At 42.4% G+C, this 26,714-nt stretch overlaps 1 protein-coding gene across 1 annotated transcript in view; it reads right to left on the reverse strand.

The window, feature by feature from the left end:
• Positions 1-7,220: 7,220 nt before the first annotated feature.
• GDAP1L1 (ganglioside induced differentiation associated protein 1 like 1) overlaps positions 7,221-26,714 on the reverse strand; it is a 107,266-nt gene continuing 87,772 nt past the window's right edge. Inside the window, exons 4-6 of the mRNA XM_069751258.1 lie at positions 25,552-25,646; positions 23,254-23,368; positions 7,221-7,922 (exon numbers count right to left, since the gene is read on the reverse strand). Of these exons, the coding sequence (XP_069607359.1) occupies positions 7,579-7,922; positions 23,254-23,368; positions 25,552-25,646 (554 nt within the window). The 3' untranslated portion in view covers positions 7,221-7,578. The remainder of the gene's footprint in view (positions 7,923-23,253; positions 23,369-25,551; positions 25,647-26,714) is intronic.

Raw genomic sequence — 26,714 nt, forward strand, 5'->3', positions numbered from 1 at the left:
ATAATTGTGCCGTATTTTTTGCGAGTTTTACGGACGTAGTTTCTGCGCTCTTATGTCCGTAAAACTCGCAAGTGTGAAGCCGGCCTAAAAACCCATCAGCTATTCACAAAAGACATTACTGAACACATAGTGAGAGACTCCCAGATGTAAATAAACCATAACCAACAGGGTACCTACTTAGTGAATCAAATGACATACCTAGTAAACAATGCGAAGTGCGCCATGCCGTCTCCCGCTATGAGTGGAACAGGCTGCCACGAGAGGTGGTGAGTTCTCCTTCCATGGAAGTCTTCAGAGGCTGGACGGACATCTGTCTGGGATGATTTGGTGTATCTTGCTTTGAGCAGGGGGTTGGACCAGATGACCCAGGAGGTCCCTTCCAACTCTACCATTCTATGAAAGCACGTGTATATCGTCCCGAGACTTGCCAATGCAAGCCTATGGGTTCTAGAAAAACTCGGACACTGCACGGACCATCTGTGTGACTTGCGACAAATACACACACATTTTCCTCATTTCAGCCCATTGAGCCATTAAATTCAATGGGGAAAAGCAGTGAGAAATATAAAGCCATACGCTTGTCATACCGATGTCATACAGATACATAGGTGCGAGAAAATTGCTTCATCACATTGCAAACGGATTACACACCGATGACCATATGGAGAACACTTGTGTGACTCTCGGCAGGGTGATTCAGACTGATTTTACATACGCTAAGTGTGACTCCGACCTTATTAAGAGAGTAGGGCTGGAATCACACCAGCATTTGGCATTGGATGTGAGAGTATCGAATGTGATATGCTAATGACCCCTGGTTCCAGCTCTACTGCGAGCGGGAGCCGAGTGTCATGCTACTGTGCTGCGATTCTGTCCATGGCCTGACTCGCCATATATCGGACTGCACTGGGGTGACATCCGATGCAGTCCGATGTTTTACTAGTGAGCTGACTCTCGCTGCCACTCACCGAATGCTGCGATTGTTCTCTCATGCCGAATGAGAACATAATCACAGATCTGATCTGCCCCATAGAATAACACTGGGCAGAGTTATACGGTAGTGTGACTCCAGCCTTAGTGACAGTGTTCGCTGGAAGCAAGGTTAAGTTCAAAGTGCAGTGGGTTGGATGTACGGTGTGGACAAAACTTTCTGGTGGTATGAGGTTATACAAAACTCCCAGCGGACATTCCTGTAACATCCGAAGCTTAAGGCCGGGATCACACTTGCAAGAAACTATAGTAATACTTGCAGCCACAAGCTCCGGTCCCGAGTGCCAGCGGCAGTGCCGCGTATTGAGATGCGAGACTCATGCGAGTTTCTCGCAAGTGTGACCCTGGCCTAAGGCTCAAGTCGGGGGCTATGGAGAGCACCCTTCTGTACAGAGGAGGATGGGCATAGAACTTCGTGAGGGAAACGTAGCGGATTTCGGGAATACTTAGGTGCCGGATGGGGAATCCCTAGGGCTAACAGGACCTGTAAAAGTATTAATAATCCAAGCTAAATGTAAGAAAATGATTGAAATGTACTATGCTGATGGAACAAGTGGTGAAGGGTTCTGTGCCCGTTACTGCGTGTTGAAGACTGATATACTTGAACTGTCCAGTAAAGTTAAACTTGTGAAAACAAACTGGGTGTCCTCTTATGTGTGCGGCTGTTCCTGGAACCAAGGACGTGGATATAGTGAAGGCCTCTGGCCTACAAGTGAGTACAATGCAATGTACACAACACTTATGGACTGGGACAGGATTTATTTGTAAAGTGCCGAGGCGTTATGCCAGGGTTGTTTAGGACAACCTCATACACATTAGATGATAGTCGAGGGACGCTGGTCAACAACCTGATGTGCTTGGGGGCCTCTCATCTCTTGCGGAATGATCATGTTGGAGAAGAGAACAATCGGGAAGCTGGAATTTTAACGCCTCTCTCCTAGTTGAAAAACAGGCAAACTATCAGGAAAAGATAGATTTTTGGTTCGCTCATAATGGAACAAGTATTAGAAATATTCAGGTTTTCAATCCCAATATAAACAATGCTTGTATTCTCTGACAGTAAGCAGATATATTTAAAACGGTGATCAACAGAATTACAAAGTATATTCCAAATCGGACAACTTTTGTTATACACTGATACTTATTTAAAATCTGGAAATCCTTTAAAAAGACACCATCATCTCTCCTAACACAGACAAGAGTCTGGCCTCATGATTGCAGGTCTGTTTTTCTCCGAACTACTGTAACGTTTCTGAGCATAGTGTGAAGAGTCAGCTGGGGATCATACGAAGACACCTGACTACTCTGGCGTAGCCCCTGACCAGCTTCTCCCTGCAGTGCTCTACTTGATTGACAGGACTCTCCTTATGTACACACAGAATTGTTATACTGTAGAGGTTACAAGTAGGAAAGCATACATCCTCTTTAAAAAAATTTGTGGACGACCCATAATGAATAAAAACTAGTAGTAAGTGATTGGTTTCAAATGGATTTGTCTTCATCTGAACCTTTGGGGCCCAGTTTTGTGTCACCCAGAGAATCTCCTGACACTGCGGTGGTCCACACCTTTTTTTTCTGCCTTTATGCTACAGTAACTATTAAATCCGTGATGTCCAGCTGTTGTAAGACTACAACTCCCAGCATGCACTGATAACCGTAGGCCGTGGCTTTATATAACACAACTAAAGTAAAATAGCTGCTCACAGGATCCCTGCAATAAAAGAAATGAAAAAGCCTTGGAAATAAACTTCTACCGTTTTCCCGCCAAAATTTTATTGAAATTCCTCAGCACTTTCTTGTTACAGAACTTAGTTTGCTTTCCGAAATACAAAAGGCACAAGAAAGATTTGAACCCTGTAACTGATGGTGATGATGGTTGGACACACTGGTGGAGACCACAGACCTTCACATGAGACGGGTTCATACATCCTCCAAGACAGAACATGACAATGGTGGAAACAAAAAGGACACTGCTTTTGAAAGGCATCGAAAGGATGAAGGCGAAACCTGATACATTCTCTAAACGGCAGACAACAAAAATCTGAATAAAAACAGCTGACAAAAATCCTAGTAATGTAAGAAATACAGTGAGACAATTTCGTTCCTCCGTCTCAAGCTTTTTTTTTTTTTTTTACGTGAAGGACTTTTATTTTGTGCTCATCACCTTAAAAGAAGTAGGAAAGAATGAGGTGTTTACAAAGTTAATGGCTTCTTTTTAAAGCATCATATCACTTAGTTGGTCGCTTTTCACTTTTCACTTAAAGTCAACCTGTCACACACACACTAGCGGCCGCCATTTTTTGAGCTCAGCCTGTATGTTGACCTCATAAATCAAAACTGGCTTAGTTACCCATAGCAACCAATCAACGTTTACAGTCTAGGGCAGTATAAGAAATAAAAGTTGAGCTTTGATTGTTCTCTAGGGGTAAAAAAGGCCATTTTGAGGCCTACTATGTCTACTCGAACAGTGTCACAAGTGACATTACAAACCTTGATTAAGGCTAGTTCAGATGGAGAAGGTTTTTCATTTTTAAGGGTTCAAGAACAGGTTCTTTAAGTGGAAACTACTTTAGGAAACGCTAGTTATGTGCACACGTCTTATTCAGGTGAGTACACTCCGTAGTCCGCCTGAAAAAGCGATAAAGAAACTCTAAAAAGAATGAAGATATGTTCTACAAAGTAAAAACTACTTGCTTTTCTCAAGTTCAGTCATGAGCTTCTGTAAACCGCTTCAGGTCTCCAAAGCCGCAAAGAATTAAAAAACACATGATCGATCCATTCTTAAGGTCACGTTCACATATTCAGTATTCGATTAATATTTTACATCAATATGGAGTGAGTAAAAAATGCAGAAGTGCTGACGTGTTTCTGTTAGGCCGGCGTCACACTTGCAAGTGCATGAGTTTCTCGCATCAGTACTCGGCACTCGAGCATGCGGATGCATGTATTTCTATGTAGCTGAACGCTCCGGTCATGAGTGCCAGCGGCAGTGCCGGGTATTGATGCGAGAAACTCGTGCGAGTTTCTCGCATTGCACTTGCAAGTGTGACCGCGGCCTAATACTTTTCCTCTAATTATTCCTCTCCTGATTTTGGCTTACACATACTGAGGTAAAATACTGACCAAATACTGAATTACCGAATGTGTGAGCGAGGCCTTAGGGCTCATACTCACTTGCGAGCAATTCGGATGAGTCTCGCACGGCAATACCCGGCACTGCACCCGGCACTCAGGAGAAGAGCGTGCAGCAGCATGTTTTGCTATGCGGCCGCACGCTCCGATCTGAGTGCCGGGTGCAGTGCCGGGTACTGCCGTGCGAGACTCATCAAAGTTGCTCGCAAGTGAACCCTTCGGCTCACTATTTTATACATACATTTAAGTGTCTTCTTCTTGGGCATATACGCCTGTATTTAAAAGGCGTCATGTGCACATAACATTAGCGAGTATTTATTAATAATGAACTTCAATCCAATATTGCGGCCAGCATGCAGCCAGAGGGTAAGGAAAGGGTGAATCAAACACCCGAAAACTCCGCCCATATGACCGAAAACCGGTCCCGCCAAATTCAGGTGACAGGTTCCCTTTAAGAGGACCATAGACATAATGATAATTCAGCTGATCAGACCAAGGAACATAAGGGATAATCTCTGATGACTAAATTAGCAATAAAATCTGTCAGAAGAATGTCAGACATCCTAACAGAAAGAAATTATTGCTCTTTAAATGGCTTGTAAAGGATTAGGAAAACATGGCAGCTTTAGGCTATGTTCACACATTGTGTTTTTGCTGCCTTTTCTGCTACTTTTTTACGCAAATTTTACAGTAACAGGAAAAGCCATGACATTTCAAAAATCTCATGCACACACATTGTTTTCTTTTCCTGAATGAATTGGAAACCTGCTGCATTTTTGAAAACAGCAGCATGTCACTTTTTTCAGCTGAGCTGTAATACCAGTCACACCGTTTTCAGTAGAAAGCAGCCTTGTTTTGCTATCCTTGGACAGCACATTTTAGGATGTGTTCACAAAGAGTTTTTTTTTCTGGAGCAGAAACGCGCCAAAAACCATGAGGAGACGAACCAAGGAAAACCAAGACGGCAACTGGTGAGCATAATACAAGCGGCAGGAAACTTTGATTAGTGGCACCACTCAAGAGCTGGAATAAAATGCTGTAGTGGTGCTCTATGTGGTGAAAGAAAATAGCTTGTGTTGCCATTTACCAAGAGCTGTAAAGTTTTCAAATTTGGGGTAATGGAGCTGTGTGAGGGCTTGTTTTCTGTGCCCTGAGCCAACATTTTTATTGACACTATTTTGGGGTTATGTATGAGGTTTTGATCACCCTTTTGAGCACTCAAAAAACTCATATGAACAGTGGATTTTCTATAGAAATGAATAGGAAGAGGGTGAGACCGGCGTCACACTCAGCGTAGGGAAATACGGTCCGTTTTTTTACGGCCGTAATACGCAGAAATGTTCCCAAAATAGTGGTCCGTAGCTCCTCCGTAGGCAGGGTGTGTCAGCGTATTTTGCGCATGTCATCCTCCATATGTAATCCGTATGGCATCCGTACAGCGAGATTTTCTCGCCGGCTTGCAAAACGGACATACAATGGATCCATGGGCTCAAATATTCGTTAAAACATATATACAGTCATATATATATATATATATATATATATATATATATGTGAGACACATATATATTTATATATATGTATATTTCATACAGCGCTAGATAGCAGAAAAACCGGTAATTCAATTGCCGGCTTTTGCTATCTCCTTCCCAAACCCGATAGGATATGAGACATCGTTTACATACAGTAAACCATTTCATATCCATTATGTTTTTACATATTCGTCAATACTCAATTGGATTGAGAGTATAATAAACTATTACAACACCCTGTGTCTTTATTTCATTAAAATACTTTTTCTATAATGTGTGTGTGTTTTATTAACCATTTACTACTATTGGATTAATAATGGATAGGTGTCTTATTGACACCTCTCCATTATTAACCTGGCTTAATGTCACCTTACAATAGCAAGGTGACATTAACCCTTTATTACCCCATATTACACTGCTACACAGGAGTGGGAAGAGAGTGGCCAAGTGCCAGAATAGGCGCATCCTACAGATGTGCCTTTTCTGGGGTGGCTGGGGGCAGATGTTTTTAGCCGGGGGGGTCCAATAACCATGGTCCCTCTCTAGGCTATTAATATCTGCCCTCAGTCACTGGCTTTACCACTCTGGCGGAGAAAATTGCGCGTGAGCCCACGCCAGTTTTTTCCGCTATTTAACCCTTTATTTTAACAGCTTGAGTCCCCAAATTTTGCACACATACACTTCTAACATTAGTAGTGAGGAATATGTAAAAAAAAAAAAGGGATATGAAATGGTTTACTGTATGCAAACCATGTCTCATATCCTGTCGGGTTTGAGAAGGAGATAACAAAAGCCGGCAATTGAATTACCGGCTTTTAAGCTATCTAGCGCTGTATTAAATATAAATATATATATATGTGTGTTTCACTGACATATATATAATATATATACCCCTATACTATGTGTAGACATTTATTTTAGCTATTCTAACCTGTCAGTGTGATTTTACTGTACACCGCACTGAATTGCCAGCTTTTCTATAGAACACCGCTGCATATTCCTCGCAAGTCACACTGTTGGTCCGTGTGTAATCCGTATTTTTCTCTCCCCCATTGACTTTCATTGGCGGATTTTTTGCGCAATACGCTGACAAACGCAGCATGCTGCGATTGTCTACGGCCGTACAAGACTGTATAATACGGATGCGTAAAATACGGAAGATAGGAGCTGCCCCATAGAGAATCATTGGTCCGTGTGCAATGCGTATTTTCTGCGCCTCTCATACGTCCGTAAAACTCGCTAGTGTGACACCGGCCTTACAAACTTTTTTTTGTTTTAGTGGATTTTGGAGCAGATCCACTCAAAACAACTACGTTTGGACATAGCTCTATAGGATTGGGGGGGTCTCAGGAGATGGTGGTGGATTGATTAGCCATATTGAGGCCACCACATAATAGCAATGTTAGCTGAAAGTTCGGCAATAAAGGACAAGAGAAATGGGGTTCTTGACTCAGGAATAACATCTTGTATGAAACAAAGAAAATTGTAGGAGTTGCCAAACAATATAGGACGCCTGATCATATCAGCTGTAGGAAATGATTAAGGAAAATTATCATACCCCTGCTGTCCGAGAGGACCCAGCTCAGTTTATTACAACAAAAGATTAATATAGGAATGTTGATTGGAGTTTGGGGGAGAGGTAATCTTTATGTCTATGGCCGTCTGTAGAGTAAACATCAATTTAGGAAATTTTAGATTGCGTCCTTGATCTAATAATACTGCAACAGTCTATTTGTTTTTTGTTCTCTACAAAAGTCATTTGCAAATATAGTAGTTGTGTTGCGATATAAGGTCTACTTGTTCTCTGTTATGGAATGTTTACATTAGCGTTAAGGATATTTCATGGCGACGATTGTTCCGTTCCTGGTACTCGGTTGAATTTTAATACATAGCACAGAGACATCAAACTAAGACACGCTAGTCATTATATGTATTTCTTCTTTAAATACCAGTAGGCAAAATAACCCATCCCCCCTAGTGATCCCATAAGGAAAGATGCCCCGAAGAAAGATGGCGGTTTCCGTTTGACGAGGCGGAATGCGTTGGGTAAAACGGCTGAGAGGAGAGTGGTGTGGATGTCTCCTAGTACTCTCCGGAATGCATAGCGCTTCTGTATTCTCTCAAAGTAGGACTGTAAGTTTGGTCTGCTCCCATCTTCCCAGTGTTTTTTGGAAAGTCCTAGGAACTTGAGTCGATGTAACGTGGCTCCCAGAAGGATGTCGGCTAAGGTGAACGTGTTCCCGCAAAGCCACAGCTCACATTTGCGGCCTAAGTAAAAAAGAAAATCATTATTTGTGTTATGACTATGAGTTACAGATGTTTTCTTCTCCATTCACATTGACAGGTAAATTCTCAGTTTTGCCAGTTCCTATTCACGGTGAACTGCGATGCAGAATCTCGGATAATGACACACAGTTAACCTATTAATTGATTCTCAGATTCAAATAGCAACCAGCAGAATTTCTACTTTGGATGTAAAGGGAGAATAAATTTCTTAGCATCAGTATAGTATAAGTATTAGGCCGGGGTCACACTTGCAAGTGCAATGCGAGAAACTAGTGCGAGTCTCTCGCATCAAGTCCTGGCACTCAGGACCATGGCGTGCGGCTGCATAGAAATACATGCAGTTGAACACTTCGGTCATGAGTGCCGGCGACAGTGCCGGTTATTGATGTGAGAGACTGGTGCGAGTTTCTCGCATTGCACTCGCAAGTGTGACCCCGGTCTTATAAATTGCAGTATATTTGGCATACACATTAGGTAACTGTCGAAACTTTTGTTTGTGCGGCAGACAGATTTCCTTGCACACATGACTGTTCAGCCATGCTTTTTCAAAGGGGAGAAAGGTGAAAGCGCCCTTATCTATCATGAAAACATATAGATTGGCCATTGAAACTCCAACGGCATGATCCTTTTCTCCTGAAACCACATCTGTCTGGAGGCCCTAAAACAGATCTGCTGGCTGAGCAGTGCCGCCACCGATATTGATGGGTTCAGATGAATTTCACCTAACAGGTATGAGGGCATTTAAAAGTTTTTAAGAAAAGTCTGCTTAAAGAAGCACTCACATCAAAGTTTTTATCCTTCTATATTATTTTAAAACACTCTTTTTCGGTGATTATTTTGTATCTCCGTTCATACTGCACCCACACACACAAATGATACACCATTTTGAAAGGTAAACTTGCCCCCTTCAGCAAGAAAATAACCAAACAAACCACACATCCACAATGTGATCACAAAATACACTTTAAATATTAATTTTCATAAAACTGCAGTAAGGAAAAATGACCTGCAGGTGGCACCACACTACCCCAAAGCACAATACCACAAAGCTGAAACAAATCCTAACATTTGCTTTTGGGGCTTTCCAGCTTGCCAAACTCCTTGCCCAGCCGATTTCAGGCAGGTATATATAAAATATTTGCTACATATGTGGAAGTAGAATAAAAGTAAAACTTTACCTATTTAAGACTTCAGCTTTAAAACTGAAGATATAAATTAATGCAGCCTAAAAGGGACAGGACAGGTTCTGAACCATTAGATTTTCCATATGATTGGACAGTCATTGAAAAGTCTATCTTCCTTCTAAGGTTGCAGCTTAGGCTACTTTCACACTAGCATCCTTCGACGCACATCACAATGCGTCGTTTTGAAGAAAAAACACATCCTGCAAAGTTGCCTGCAGGATGCGTTTTTTCTCCATAGACTTTCATTAGCGACGCATTGCGACGGATTGCCACACGTTGCATCCGTCGTGTGACAGATGCGACGGGTTTTTGCAGTCCGTCAGGACAAAAAACGTTGCTTGCAACGTTTTTTTGTCCGTCGGGTCCGCTTTTTCCGACTGCGCATGCGCGGCCGGAACTCCGCCCCCTCCTCCCCGTACCTTACAATGGGGCAGTGGATGCGTTGTAAAACTGCATCCGTTGCCCCCGTTGTGATTTTACTTCACAGCATGCGTCGGTATGTCGGCCCGACGCACTGCGACGGGCCCGTACCGACGTTAGTGCGAAAGGTGCCTTAATGGTGACCTGGAGTCACCTCTGGTTCCAAGTAAAAAACTGCAACGTTGACATAACTCATACCGTACATTGTTTCCCCATGGGGAGAGATTGGTGGAAACAACCTTAAAATAATTGGAAAAAAAAAATCCAACCGCAGGGAAAAAAAAGTAAAATAATCTGCAGATATTCCTTTTTTTTTTTAAAGGGATATTCCCAATTATTATTCAATGGTGTAAATACGCTCAGTTATGGGGTCAATTCTCCTTCATCATTTTTACTGTCAAAATGGCACTGCTGTACAGGGAGCTGCTCCATTCACATACATAGGGCTGTGATGCACTTCCCTACACTGCAGATAGATGGCAGTGCTGCTGTAGAGGGGAAAAAAATGCTTCTGCCCCTGTGCTTTTGCAAGGTCCTGACAATCAGACCCCTTGTGATCAGTAAGTAAAATACCATTATGTTTAATGTTGGGGGATCTCCTTTAGGCTGGAGTCACACACAACGTATAAAAAATCAGTCCGTTTTACACGGACGAGAATCGCAGAAATGTTCCCTGAACAGTGATCCGTATGTCATCCATGTGCAGTGCGAGGATGTGATTTTCTCGCATGTAAGCATCCGTGTGACATCCGTATGACATCCGTATGGCGAGATTTTCTCGCCGGCTTGCAAAATGGACTTATAATGGATCCATGGGCTCAAATATTCGTGAAAACATATATATACACACATATATTTTAGTGACACACATACCTCTCTGTGTTCATCATCTCATTAAATACATTTACATTTGACCAGCTTGATTTTCCTGAAATTGCCTGTGCCTAGTCTTAATATATTGTAATCATCATATTATATGGCACTGTGTACTCAATATCCCTCATTTTGCCTTTCTACGCAGTTAAAGGGACACTGTCATCTGAATTTGGAGGGAACAATCTTTAGCCATGGAGGCGGGGTTTTTGGGTGTTTGAATCACCCTTTCCTTACCCGCCGGCTGCATGCTGGCTGCAATATTGGATTGAAGTTCATTCTCTGTCCTCCGTAGTACATGCCTGCACAAGGCAATCTTGCCTTGCGCAGGCGTGTCCTATGGAGGACAGAGAATGAACTTCAATCCAATATTGCGGCCAGCATGCAGCCAGCGGGTAAGGAAAGGGTGAATCAAAAACCCCAAAACCCCGCCTCCATGGCTGAAGATTCTTCCCTCCAAATTCAGGTGACAGAGTCCCTTTAATTCTTCTCTTTTCCATTAGGTCTGTGACATCACGTGATTAAAAACAGACTAACTGGATCCTTCTAAGCTCCACTTAGAAGCAGGAAGTCTCTTTTCCCTGCATGAGTCATCATTAGAACTACAGTTCTACATCACTTCAACATATGTCCAATTGTACCGAGGGCACTTCATCAAAATGAAACAACATGTCCCATATCAACTAATGTATAGGACAAGGAAGAGATCCCAATCATGATAATAAAAATAAATATTAATTTTTATTAATTATGCCATAAAGACAATACACAACAATAATAAAAAAGCAAAATGCCGTCTAGGTGACGTCAGAGTACATCTTGATAAAGTCATCAACACAAAGACGGTTAAAACCAAATGTAACCAATTCCTATGTATTGTAGCAACCAATTTGATGATATATAGTGTTCCAAAGGGGTCTTCATATATATGATTATATGCAAATATTAAGACCATATATCATCAAATTGGTTGCTACAATACATAGGAATTGGTTACATTTGGTTTTAGTAACATAGTAACATAGTTAGTAAGGCCGAAAAAAGACATTTGTCCATCCAGTTCAGCCTATATTCCATCATAATAAATCCCCAGATCTACGTCCTTCTACAGAACCTAATAATTGTATGATACAATATTGTTCTGCTCCAGGAAGACATCCAGGCCTCTCTTGAACCCCTCGACTGAGTTCGCCATCACCAACTCCTCAGGCAAGCAATTCCAGATTCTGACTGCCCTAACAGTAAGGAATCCTCTTCTATGTTGGTGGAAAAACCTTCTCTCCTCCAGATGCAAAGAATGCCCCCTTGTGCCCGTCACCTTCCTTGGTATAATCAGATCCTCAGCGAGATATTTGTATTGTCCCCTTATATACTTATACATGGTTATTAGATCGCCCCTCAGTCGTCTTTTTTCTAGACTAAATAATCCTAATTTCGCTAATCTATCTGGGTATTGTAGTTCTCCCATCCCCTTTATTAATTTTGTTGCCATCCTTTGTACTCTCTCTAGTTCCATTATATCCTTCCTGAGCACCGGTGCCCAAAACTGGACACAGTACTCCATGTGCGGTCTAACTAGGGATTTGTACAGAGGCAGTATAATGTTCTCATCAGCAGTATAATGCTCTCTTGACCCGCTTTGTGTTGATGACTTTATCAAGATGTATTCTGGCGTCCCCTAGACGGCATTTTGCTTTTTTATTATTGTTGTGCATTGTCTTTATGGCATAATTAATAAAAATTAATTTTTATTTTTATTATCATGATTGGGATCTCTTCCTTGTCCTGTACATTAGTTGATATGGGACATGTTGTTTCAGTTCTACATCACTGCAAAGTCCCTGGCAGCCCAGCTCCATCCCTTCTTCAACTCCTGACCCATCTGCTCTGCTTTTTCCCACTCCCAGGGACTTTGCAGTGAGTCAGAATTGTAGTTCTAATGATGACTCATGCAAGGAAAAGATACTTCCTGTTTCTACATAGAGCTTAGAAGGATTGTGCTAGTTTTTAATCACGTGATGGTTTGGCACGCACCCTGACCAGAACTTTTCCGGGTGTGCCTGCCGCAGTAATCCTGGATACTGCCAATCTGAGCAGCAGCCTGCACTTCCGGTTCAGGCCGCACTTATGGTATAGGCCACGACCTGCTTACTGTCGTGACTGCAGGCCGGCTGATTTAATTTCTGCAGGGCCGAGCGCATCAGGCAAGAGTAGCCTGGCTGCGTCCACCTCCCACAGGGTCCCTGGGGGGCTCTTGCATCTGCACTTTCAGCGTGAGGCAACCTCGGGCTCAGTCATTCTGGTTGCCTGGATCTTCTTGCCCACCTTCTGGACCCCCTAGGCATTTCCTGATCTCGCTCACCTCCCGGCAGGCCTGTTAACTGAGCCTCCAGTCAACCCTCGCCTCTTGACCTCGCCACCTTCCATAGCTGCCCCAGGAGGGAATCAATATCTGCAATCATGTAATACAGGGGTCCCCAACTCCAGTCCTCAAGGCCCACCAACAGGTCATGTTTTCAGGATTTCCTTTACATTGCACAGGTGATGCAATTATTACCTGGGCAAGACTAAGGAAATCCTGAAAACATGACATGTTGGTGGGCCTTGAGGACTGGAGTTGGGGACCCCTGATGTAATACACTTGTGGTTGGATGAAAAGAACTTTTCTATGGGATTGTCAGCCCTCAAATGGCCACTTCCCTGCATTTTTCAATATATAACCCTAATTCTCCACCACATTACCCGCCCATAAATACATTTCCCCAATCATTCTATGATATTATTTAAATTTGAATCCTCCCAGCCAATCCCCATATTGGAGGCTTCCCTCTAGCTATGCTCGCATCCTGCCGCCTCCTATATCTGGAGCAGTGCATATGCTTTGTACCTCTGGAAGGGTGCTGTAGAACACCAGGCGAGTGCCAATTTGAACCGTATTGGTGTCAACATGACGCTGTTAAAGTTTGTTCCTGTGCTACAGCAGGAGCCATAGACTCCCTACCCCACTACTTTCCGATCTATAGGCCGCAGGACTACGCCTACAAGATGTCACCATCCAAGCATTGTCTGTGAAATGATATCACCGCCCTCTTTTTATACAGGGGAGAAGAGGTGGGTGGCACAAAGGTGGCATTAATTCTTATGCAGGAGGCATCCACTGCTTCTTAAGGGGGCACTAAAGGGTCATGAATACTTCCTAAAGTGCCACTTTAAAGGAGGAATAATAATTTGTTTTAAGGGGCATTAATCATTACTGGGTTGGGGGAGGTGCAATACTTGCCTTGCCTTGGGCACTGGCAACCCACTGCATTGTGTCCTGCATAGCCTGCAGTGTGCGGCATGACAGATGCAAATGGGATTGTACATTAATTATACAGGAAGATGAGCATGTGAGATAAAAAAAGAACAGAGTAACAGATATGACCGGCAAGGTCAAAATCTGAGAGGTGAAATACTGTACGCCATTGTGCTTACTTGTCTAGATGTAATGTGGTAAAAGTACCAGAAGAGGGAGCCAGAAAGTACGAAGTACAGTAATAAAACTACATAGCACATTATAATCTAGCAGCCCATGGAGGTGGATCTCAGGGTAATTTCAAATAGATGGGTTTTATGATACAATTTTGGCCATAACGTTTTTACAAGTGAAAACAATTGAAATGTATGTGCATGGCTGAAAATCACATTGCAAAGTGATAATAGTTTTTATAATACCACATGAGGGTACCCTTCAGATTAGAACACTTTTTCACTAGTTAGTTGTCTTTAAATGGAATCTGTCAGTAGGATCAACCCTCCTTAGCCTTCTATATGGACATCTCAGGAAGCTAAATTAAATGACACTTCGTTATATGCAATATGATGTCTTATTCAAGATAAATCCATGTTTTTCTTATATGTAAATGAGCTGTTCAGGGCTATGGGCTGGACACTGATCTCCTTGTGAATCTGTCTCCAAAAATTATCTAATATATAAAGCTGAATGTGTGTATGTGTGTATGTCCGGGATTGGCATCTGCACCGTCGCAGGTACAGCCACAAAATTTTGCACAGTCACACGTCTGGACCCTGAGAGCGTCATAGGCTATGTTGTGAGGCAAAATTTTAACCCCGCACATTCCAATTCACCAAACAATTTGGCCCCTATCTACATAATGGGGGAAAAAGTGAAAGGAAAAGTGTTGGAGGCGTCGCAGCTACAGCCACAAAATTTTGCACAGTCACACGTCTGGACCCTGAGAGCGTCATAGGCTATGTTGTGAGGTGAAATTTTAACCCCGTGCTTTCCAATTCACCAAACAATTTTGCCCCTATCTACATAATGGGGAAAAAAGTGAAAGGAAAAGTGTTGGAGGCGTCGCAGCTACAGCCACAAAATTTTGCACAGTCACACGTCTGGCCCCCGAGAGCATCATAGGCTATGTTGTGAGGTGAAATTTTAACCCCGTGCTTTCCAATTCACCAAACAATTTTGCCCCTATCTACATAATGGAGAAAAAGTGAAAGGAAAAGTGTTGGAGGCGTCGCAGCTACAGCCACAAAATTTTGCACAGTCACACGTCTGGCCCCCGAGAGCATCATAGGCTATGTTGTGAGGTGAAATTTTAACCCCGCGCTTTCCAATTCACCAAACAATTTTGCTCCTATCTACACAATGCAAAAAATTGAAAGGAAAAGTGTAGGAGGCAAATTGACAGCGGCCAGATGTGAACAAGGGGGACTTAAAGAATGAGAGCGATGGCGCCAAAGAGTATATACCGTACAGTTGCTAAGGTGGGGCCCCGACATGGGATACTCACCACACACACGGGGATATAAACACACACACAAAATGCGCCACACACTACCACATGCTTGAACACATATTACCCTCAGCACACATTTCACCACAAATACACCAACCTCGCCACATAAAAGTCGAAACACAAAAGTCGCCACTCAAAACTTGCCACGCGCAGAACTCGCCACATGCAAAAACTAGGCTCTTGCAAAACTCGCCACAAGTGCAAAACTCACCTCATGGAAAACTCGCCACACGCAAAACTTGCACACGCGGAAAAATTGCCACATGCACAAAAGTTGCAACACATGCAAAAGTTGCCTCACACAAAACTTTCACATACTCAAAAGGCACCACACATAAAACTCGCCACGCGCAAAACTCGCCATGCGCAAAACTTGCTGCACACAACTTGCTACACTAACCTGTCACATGCAACTCGACACACAAAAAGTTGCTACACGCATGTTGCCACACAAAACTCATCTCACAAAAGTCGCTACATGCATGTCGCCACACGCAACTCAACACACACAACTTGACAAACGAAACTCGCCCTAAAACACACACAAGTCTGGTATTATCCTTCAAAAATAAAAATCTGATTAATAAGCAGACAAACTACAACAAATGTACCATATAGGAAATACGGCAGCTGTCAGTCACATGACCTGTCTATTATGTGTATGTGTGAGCTAATATATACTGCCACGGGGAGGGCTTCCTGTTGGCTGGGGATTTATCAGGCTGCCAATTTAGCTTACAAATACTGAGGTAAAAATGCTGAGCAAATAACGTGTGAACGAGGTCTAATACAGGAGGAGATGACACACAGGTATATACTATATACAGGGGAGATGACACACAGATATATACTATATACAGGAGAGATGACACACAGGTATATACTATATAGAGGAGGAGATGACATACAGGTGCATATATATACAGGAGGAGATGACATACAGGTATATACTATATACAGGAGGAGATGACACACAGGTATACACGATATACAGGAGCAGATGACCTACAGGTATATACTATATACAGGAGGAGATGACATACAGGTATATGCTATATATAGAAGATGACATGCAGGTATATACTATATACAGGAGGAGATGACACAGATATATACTATATACAGGGGAGATGACACACAAGTATATACTATATACAGGAGGAGATGACATACAGGTATATACTATATATAGAAGGAGATGACATTCAGGTATATACTATATATAGGGGAGATGAGACACAGCAGGTATATACTATATACAGGGGAGATGACATACAGGTATATACTATATACAGGAGATGACATTCAGATGTATACTATATATAAGGGAGATGACAAACATGTATATACTGAGGTGATGAGGTGAAAATGAGAGGTGTGAGGTGAAAATGAAAAGGTGTGAGTGCAAAATGAGAGGAGTGAGGAAAAATAGTGGAGTGATCAGAAAATGACAGATGTGAGGTTGAAATGACAAGTGTTAGGGGGAATGAGAGGAGTGAGGGAGAAAATGAGAGGTGTGAGGGGGAAAATGAAAGATGTGATTGGGAAAATGAGAGGCGTGATGGGAAAATAAGACAAGTGAGGTGCTATAACTAACCACAGATATTTACTATGCCCAGGCAACGCCGGGCTCTTCAGCTAGTTTTTAATAAAAGTAGGAGATACCAGTGTGAGACAAGTAACTAACACAGAACACTACAACTGAACTGTGTCCTTACAAACGCATTAGCAGGTGCACTCTCACAGCTCTGCTGTATTGCAACAATATTAAAACACTAGCTGCCTGTGAGATGGAAGCTGAAGCTGAGAGGAGCCGAACCACACACAGCTCTGCAGTGAGATCAGGAGAACAGAAAGCCGCCATTACATGTCTCACACTGGTAACTCCTCCTTTTATTTAAAACAAGCTCTAGAGGCAGATTTTCGTTCAGACCTGTGTCCTGCCCATAGAGCCTAACAGCTCATTTACAAATAAGAAAAATGTGGATTTCTCTGGAATAAAACATCGGATCATACCTATCAAGATATCAATTTATTCAACTTTATATGACCTGCATGCCTATATAGACGGCTTAGGAGGGATAATCCTACTGACAGATTCCCATTAAATAGGTAATAGCTAATAGGTGTAGCCACATCCACAAACAGCTCACAAAAAGCCTACTTTACACTGCCTATAACCCAGTCCAACAAGCAATCTTTCTCATCTACATATAACCTAAACACAATGTGTCCACTACCCTGTTTAAATGTATATAAACTTTTGCAATCACTTTTTTTAAATTCATATAATGAAATAACTTTTTAATAGAATTATTTTCTGTATGGAAAAACTAAACAGACCAGCACTATATGGACAATACTTTTGGAAACATCTTAATTAGTGATGAGCGAATATACTCGTTGCTTGAGATTTCCCGAGCATGCTCAGGGGTCCTCCGAGTATTTTTTAGTGCTCGGAGATTTCATTTTCATCGCCGCAGCTGAATGATTTACATCTGTTAGCCAGCATAAGTACATGTGGGGGTTGCCTGGTTGCTAGGGAATCCCCACATGTAATCAAGCTGGCTAACAGATGTAAATCCTTCAGCTGCGGCGATGAAAACTAAATCTCCGAGCACTAAAAAATACTCGGAGGACACCCGAGCATGCTCGAGAAATCTCGAGTAACGAGTATATTCGCTCATCACTAATCTTAATCATTCAATTCTGGTTTGTCAGTCCCATTGACATAGGTGTATAACACCCATCACCATGCCATCTTCCTTTATTAACATTGGCTTGTTCTAAAGAGCTCAGTGATACCAGCGACGGCCTGTAATGGGACATCACTGATGTAACAAGTCAGTTCATGACATCTTCCCTCCTAAATATTCCACCATCAGCTGTGAGTGATATTATTGTAACGTGAAAGGAACCACAAGCAACTCAAGCATGAAGTGGAGACCACGTAAAGTTACAGAGAGGACTCATTAAGTGCTGGGGAGCAGAAGGCAGAAAAGTTATCAATGCCTTGCTGACTCTATAACTGCAGAGTGCAAACTCTCCTGACATTAACATTTACAGTACATCGGGAGCCTTATGGCTTCGGTTTTCATCACCCAGGAGCTCTATGCAAGCCTTATCTCACCAAGCACAATGCCAAGTGTTGGATGGAGTGGTGTAAAGCTGCCACCACTGGACTCTGGAGCAGTGGAAACATGTTCTGTGGATTGATGATCACACTTCTCCATCTGGCATCTAATGAATGAGTCTGGGTTGGTGAATGCAAGGAGAGCGTAACCTGCCTGACTGCATGGTGCCAACTGTAAGGTTTGGTGGAGGAGGGATAATGCTATGGGGCCATTTTTCAAGAGTCGGCCTCAGCCCCTCAGTTCCGATTAAGGTACATTTGAAAGGGTTATCCTCAAGTTGTCTTTTGAGAACTGAAGTGCTCTGCAGTTTCCTCGCTTCTTGATTTCTATCAGAGTGGGGGATCCTCCTTAAGTGGGTGCTGGTGAGTAGCAGAGCTGTAGTATTAGTAGATGCATAGTATAAAGCTCAGCACAAGTTCTGCTATAACATATTCAGCCATCAGAGGAGTTATCAATATATTTACACATAGAAATAACGCGGAATTTAATCAAACGCATAGCATCGGACAGATAGAGCCAAGAACTGTGATTAGGAGAACTGATCTGGGAAAAGCCAATGCTGCAGGCTGGTGATTTTGCAAGATTTTTAACAGCAGCCTGTCAGGAGCTGAGAGTGATGGGTAGGAGGTGATCAGCTAACTGGTGTATAGAAATCAATGGGCTGGAAAGAGGTGGCTGGGAGATTAGGATTTAACCCATCTCCTGGAATATATCTACTGTGTACTCTCAGCCAGGGTCAAGTCAGACACTAGTAGCTGAGCTCCATGGAAACTAGCTGCACACTATGAAAGATAAAAGCTCTCATTGCAGGAGGATAATAGCATATAGAAAAAGCAAGTCAATTACAAACTTGTCATGCTGTCTAATTAAAGCAATTTAATAACCTGATAACACCCCTTTAATTCTTCAGCATATGAAGACATTGTGGACAATTTTATGCATCCAACTTTGTGGGGACAGGTTAGGGAAGGGTCTCCTTCATTTCTTGCCCAATATCAGTGTCTATCAAATGTCAGACAAGTGTCTCAAATGCTCTTCTGGATGAATGGGAAAACTTCTCACAGACACACTGAATAATTCTTGTAGAAATCTGTCCCAGAAGAGTGGAAGGTATATCCTGCAAAGGAGGGACCAATTCCTTATAAATAGCTATTGGATTTAGAATGAGATGTCATGTAAGCTCCTGTTCCCAATACGTTTGTGTCTTGCTACACACTACAAACCAACAGTAGTCTGATCCTGCAGTCATGGGTTACTTCAATCTGTCTGCCACAGTGCCACCTCTAACCTACAGACAGGGGGTACCCTATAACACAATTTCACCTGAGGTCCCACGATCAAGTTATGGGTACTGGGATATGATGAAGTATGGGATGAGTGAGTGCTGAAATCTGGGCTCTGGAGTGTTTAATTAACAAAAAGTGTCCATGTCTAGGGACAATGCATTAATCATAAACCAAAGGCACTGAAGTTGGCAACATAGGCCATATAGCAGGGAACGACTGAAAATGTTTCGGACTCTCTTAAAGGGGCTTTGTTACTGAATAGAAATTTTACACCGTGCATGAATGATCCCTGGATGATACCACTACAGAATAAAACTTTTTTTAATTTTATATTTTTCCCATCTCTGAGCTACACCTTTGTTTTGATGCAATCAGGAGGGGAAACCAATGTGAATGACTGGAGTTCAATGTGTACATTCACCTAAAGATCTGATTGCCCGTGGACACACATGCTTAGTCAGAATCCCAACAGCCCATTTTCTGCTTAGTGATACTATGTTCATTTGAATGCAGTCATTGGGGAAGGAGCAGAACGTCTGCACCGTCCTGGCAGTATAGTATATAAGTACCGGAGAAGATTTTTTTCTGCATGGGTAATATACTATATTGTCAGCTTCCAGAAGGGGAAGGAGACTGATTCTGTCCACAGCTTACACCAGCAGTACAGATTAATAATAATAATAATTTTATTTATATAGCACCAGCATATTCTGCAGCGCTTTACAAATTATAGGGGGGATTTGTACAGACAATAGACATTACAGCATAACAATAATCACAGTTCAAAATAGATACCAAAAGGAATGAGGGCCCTCCTTGCAAGCTTAGAAACTAAGAGGAAAAAGGGGAGACACGAGAGGTGGATGGTAACAATTGCTTTTGTTGTTCGGACCAGCCATAGTGTAAGGCTCGGGTGTTCATGTAAAGCTGCATGAACCAGTTAACTGCCTAAGTATGTAGCAGTACAGACACAGAGGGCTAATACTGCATAAAGTGTATGAGAACATAATGCGAGGAACCTGATTATGGTTTAAGTTGTTTTTTTTTTCTTTTTTGAATGGGCCACACAGGGATCGTTAGGTTAATGCGTTGAGGCGGTAGATTAGCAGAAGTACAATTAGGCTCATGGAACGAGGAATGTTGAAAAGTTATTTTTATGCTAAAAACAAACAGCCATGAACAACATTTTAGGACTTTTGGAATAAAAATGATTCATAGTATAACTCCTTTAAGAAGATACATCCCTGTGTATGATTGGCAAGCATTACCCAGCAATTATTACACATTCTGATATACAGAATATGGCTGGTCATAGTTTATCTCTTAAGTCAATAAAATGATCCCTTATGTGAATTACCACATATACTCGGGCTTTTGGGCTAGTGGTGGGATGGGAGAATGAGTGTTGCTTCCAATGAAATAACATTGAAGCAGAGTGGGGAGAATGGATCCTAATGAGACTCAGAAAAGGTCACATTAATTATTCATTTTATTTCTAAGCATTAATGTGGGGGAAGGTAAGAGCAAATCAGGTATAAAGAAGTAGTCTGGGATGTCTGCCTGCTAGATTACTGATATCATTTCTACTTAACCCATAGTCCCTTTTTCTACCATATCCTATCACTCACAGAGCAGGTCCATCCAATTTCTCATGGGTCGTTCTACCTAGTGCGGCCTGGCATCTGTGCAAATTTGTCTGGTTCTGGCCCCAAGCCTGGGTGTTATAATTACCATACTAGATCACATTATTATTTTACTTTTTGCTTAGGAATGCCATTTAAATTAACACATTTGATCAATATGTAGTATATGTATGGTAACCTTTCTCCTTATTTAGTCATATGGTAAGGACACCTTTACTGTGAAAGAGGGCTTCCCAACACACACATTTCTGGCACATAGGCTAGAGATAGAGAGGATCAATTATGGTAAATTCTCACCTCTCTGATCTGGTGACCAGTCTGGCCCTTCTTTGCAAGTGGTCATCAGTTCTGTGCCCAACACCCTAGACCCGCATCCTAGGTGCCTCTTACTATAGGCACTGCAATATTATGGTACCTGAGGGTCAAGCCCGTCATGACATTGCTTGAGGCCTAATAACTAGGTCTCACATGATGATGTTTAGCATTCAGTTAGAGCTGACCAAGTTTGCAGTGTAATGTGCTTGACTTCTCGTTACTCCCACTGACCATTCATTCACTTTGTAATAATGAACAGGAAATTAAAGTAGAGGAGCTGCGGAGACACCATCACGTGTTTCTCAACGCAGGCAGTGAATAGCCAGGCCTTTCACCGGGAAGGAACAACCACGGGAAGGGCAGCATCCTATGAAGGAAAACATCCAATAAAGGAAAACCACCTATGCCAAGCATGGTATCCATCCACAGACAGCTGTTTCGGGGTTTTTGCCCCTCATCAGTGTGGAGTAGGAAACTGGCTATCAGGAGCAGTGCCTAGAACAGGAAATTAAGGCATTGATTTTTTTTTCCAGGTTGGGTTTGCTAATTAAAATGTTGGTGTTTTTGTGCTGCTCAATACATTGATTTAAGCTGTGGGCAGTTCCATGTTTTTAAATACACCGCACACTAATGCAACAGATCTCAAAATTCAAAGATATATTTATTCACTAGAAGGGGTTGTCCGGTAAAAACAAATAATCACTTATCCATAGGATAGGCTATAACTTTCTGATCAGTGGTGGTCCGGCAACTGACACCCGCACTAATCAGCAGAACTGGGAATTTTTATACCCATTGCAAAAAGTGGGGATGCTCATGGGGCTACCAGAAAAATCCGAAAGCAGCACTCAACAGTCCCATAGGGAATGAATAAAACTGCCCTATTCTGTTGATCAGTGCAGTTCCCAGTGCTCAAACCCGCATGATGAATGAGTGATCACAGGACAACCCATGTAAGCTGAAATTAACAGACCATTGTTGTCTGAGGACCTTTAGTTTAACCCATCTTTTGCCATGACCATCTATTATTTCTTCTGGTTTTGCATCAATTCATTGTCAAAAGGACATGTCCCAACACACTCTGACACTGTTCAATCAGTGCTAATAATTTTAAGACCCCCATACTCTTGGCTCGGCCAAGCATTCTTGTGCGCTCTACCCTTCTCTGACTACTCTAGGAGTGGGGAGAACAAAATGTTAAGAAGGGATGGAAATCCAGAAGGACGGATGCTTTTCTTCCTCTACAACAGTGTTCCCCAACTCCAGTCCTCGAGAGCCACCAACGGGTCATGTTTTCAGGATTTCCTTAGTATTGCACAGGTGATTGAATGCTTGCCTGGCCAGGTGATGCAATTATCACCTGTGCAATACAAAGGAGATCCTGAAACCATGACCTGTTGGTGGCTCTCGAGGACCGGAGTTGGGGAACACTGCTCTACAACATCTGTTGTAGGAGAATATGGAAGGGGCACCATACATTAGACAGTTGGCTTGATGTCACAGGTTTGGCCAAGTTTAGTCTGTGTATGGGGGCCATTAGAGCCCAGTTGCCATAGGTGGTATTTTCTTAGCAGCAAACTGAGCTATGAATGCATAAGAAGGTACAGACCTAAAGGATGAGATTATCTCTTACAAAGAACTGTTGAATATTACCTTCATACTCAATCTTCCTTTTTTCCAGCTCAGCCTCCAGCTGGTCTAACACCATGGCTAGCTCAATTAGGATTTTCTTCAGGTTGTTTACATTGTCGTGTTCCAGGATTTTCGCCTTAGGAAATTAATAAGGATACCAGTATTAGATATGTAGAGTATTGGACTATGAGCACTGACCTTGCTATAATGGTGGGATAGATTGAATTCAACGTGTGGTTACACATCCGTGGACCTTATCCGTATCCTGTGGACACCTTCTATGTAATGTGTGTTGGTATCAATTATTATGTTTTTCTATAGATTGATCCATACAATTTACTATATCACTGGGATCATTGTGAGGAGTTTATCTAGAATTTCATAGGAATTATGAGGGTTGGCATAATACCCAAGAACTTCATATCACGGTAGCCTAAAACAATGTCCCCAATCATTGATTCAGGAACTACATGCCCAATTCATTCTTCTTACCAGAGTGTTTTATTTCCTTCTACCCAATTAACTCATGACTGCTCAGCTGAGCGAGTATGTGTACTGAAGGTGGTTGGCAAGAAAAGCCCATCCAGTGTTTGGCAGACAGCTATCTAATGTATACAGACACCTTGGCAATCATATATGAGGCTCATTGCTGAGATATCTTAAGTTAGCTCTCAAGCTAGAAATGGAGTGTGGCCTTTGGCAAGGGAGGCATACTCCTGAGTTGAATTTCTTACAATGGAAAGAAAATTATGTTACTACTTCATGTATGTTACCATGGCCAGCTTGGACATCTCACAACTATTATAGTGAAGTCCAGAGCTTAGTAATGTATGGATTTTTTAAATGCATTTATGTACTAGTTTATTAGACACAGCCAGACTCTATGTAAGATTTTTTGAGTTACAAATAAAGCATAGTGTTTAAGGGATAAAGGTTCTCCTTTTGCAGAGCATCAAGACAGCGTAAGGAGACTTATAAGCCATGCAATCCTCCTCTGGAAATATACATATGGAAATACCTCTTTAGAGAGGACAGGAGCTTTAGTGCCACTTATTAGAAGTAGCAATTCAAAAATGTAACATCAGATCTTTAAAGGCCCTTTCAAAGGTTGATATTGACATTTAGGATTGGTACTTCCAATAGGAATAGGTGGTATTAGAGTTGCAAACGTCTTCTTCTCTGAAGAGGCTATTTGCATGGATAAAACATATAAATAAATACTATAGGGACATAATGCATTATATCGTGCCTATGTGGGGCCCCTGAGGTCCGGTCACCACAGAGGTACTGCACCTCATCGAGAGGTGTGGGACTCCGCTCCCGGGTAAGGAGGGGAACTAGCTAGGACCCACACACTTGCATTCAACATCACATCACCTTACCCTGGCAAGTTGGGCAGACCCTAGAGAATGGGACAGGATCTCACTCAGGCAAGAAGGGTGGTGACAGTGGGAGGGGAGTGTGTAGTCAGTTTGCGGGGAGGAGAGCAGATGTGAGAGTCGGTGAGAGGAAGTAAATGGAGTGACATGTGCAGAAAGGAGCTCCCAGAGAGAGGGAGCTAGAGAAAGGTGAAGCTATAGAAAGGAGGAGAGAAAGAGACTTAAAGAGAAAGAAGGGGTCCTAGGGGCACGGGTAGTGAGCAATCCACCCGTAGGGCCCGCATCCACGTCGACCGTAGTTGGGTGGAGGGACCAGCTCACAGAGGGGGAACCGACCCCCCAAGACTAGTGGAGGACTATAAGGCTCAGCTAGCAAGCCGAAGGCTGTGGTATCTGTATGTGCCACATCTACATCCACACTCGTCCGCTGAAAAGGTAGTGACATAGGACCACGGGGACTAGACAGATGTCGCCCGACAAGATCCGAGGCTGCTGGCTTGGGACACTGTGTGAAGGTGCAGGGAAGGAAAGGTGGGAGCCAGCGCAGCGAGATGGCCAGGAAAGGAACATAAGAAGGGAGTTCTGGCAAAGTGTACCCCGAATTACCTGAGAGCTGGCTGGATCACAGACCCGGAGGACACAGCACCTCGGCTGGGGACTGCCTAAAGAACTGTGAGTAAAAGTGTGTAAACTGCACCCTGCTGTGTCCCCTGAATTATTTTTGCATCACCTGCCCTGCACTACAACATCCAGCATTGACATTAACCCCACAACTACCCTGGGGTCCCAAATAGTTACTATAGTCTATAGTTACTATATACTATAGTTAGTATAGTCTTACTATTAACATTGCATGGCCCAATTGACCTTATAAAAAGGGGGTGGTCACTTATTTTGCAGAAGATAAAATCATGCATACCAGGATGGTTATGAAACTTACCATGAGCTTTTTGTGTTTGGAAAGGTATGGCTCTGTTAGTTGAGGCTCCTCATTGTCAAGTTTCAAGAGTTCAGTGGTGGCATTGGCAAGGTGCCCTAAGGATTCAATGCAAATGAATTTTAATAGTTTAATTAAAAACCATGCACATACACAGTGACCTAAGTTAGTCCAACTTAAATGTCTTTATTTTGGCAACTTCCAAAAATAACTAAAACTTTATCCTCCTGTTCACAGCCGGATCGTCCGTATCAATTCTGTTGCTGTGGGCAACTGCACCACCGTATCACTAATGGGTGTATCAGTGGATTTGATTTGCCTGGCTCTGGCCTGGGTTCAATCTCACTCAGACCTGTCCTACACAGAGCTCTGGCTCTGATGCTTGAAAACCAAAGAGTGACGCATCCAAACCTAACTGAAAGCTAAATGGGAATCATGGACATGGGGCACTCCCAAAACCCCGAGTGAAGGGAGAGATCCATCCCATTACCATCCTGCAGATTTCTCCAAAAATAAAAACCCATGTTATTTTTTCTTAAATCTGACTCGGTCAAATAGTTTGACCAAGTCCACACTTTTATTTTGCATTGTAACCACAACTGTGGCTGTAATTACCATGCTCTACAGCAGGTTTAGTATGTTTCTATGAGCATCCTATTGGACACATAACGATCTTTGTATATGATCCCCCTCACTGCCTTACAATATATATATATATATATATATATATATATATATATATATATATATATATATATATACCAAATTCCTAAACTGAACCTACATTCAGCATTGTACTAACTGCTTAGCTAATATTTGTTGGACAATCAAGGCTTCTTCACAGTGGTTATCTGGGAGAAAATTAAAATCAATAAACGCCCATCCATTACTGACTTTGTTCTCAGTAATCGAAAGTCAAGATGGATGTTACTCTTGGCTTAATTGAATTGATAGGAGATCGCTTCACTACTACATATACATATGCCCTACTTGGTTACATGGAAGGTTAGTTGTCTCTGTATTGACCCATTTTCTTTGATATTTCCATGTTTCTAGAGGACAGGGCCAATCAAATCTTCTGAGGGGTCACCTATTAGTCACTTAGATGGCATTTTTGGATCTCATTAAAGGCCTATCCACTAGTGGTTATCATACGACAGGTCTTC

Source organism: Ranitomeya imitator, chromosome 2 (genome assembly GCF_032444005.1).
Source record: "Ranitomeya imitator isolate aRanImi1 chromosome 2, aRanImi1.pri, whole genome shotgun sequence".
NCBI lineage: Eukaryota > Metazoa > Chordata > Amphibia > Anura > Dendrobatidae > Ranitomeya > Ranitomeya imitator.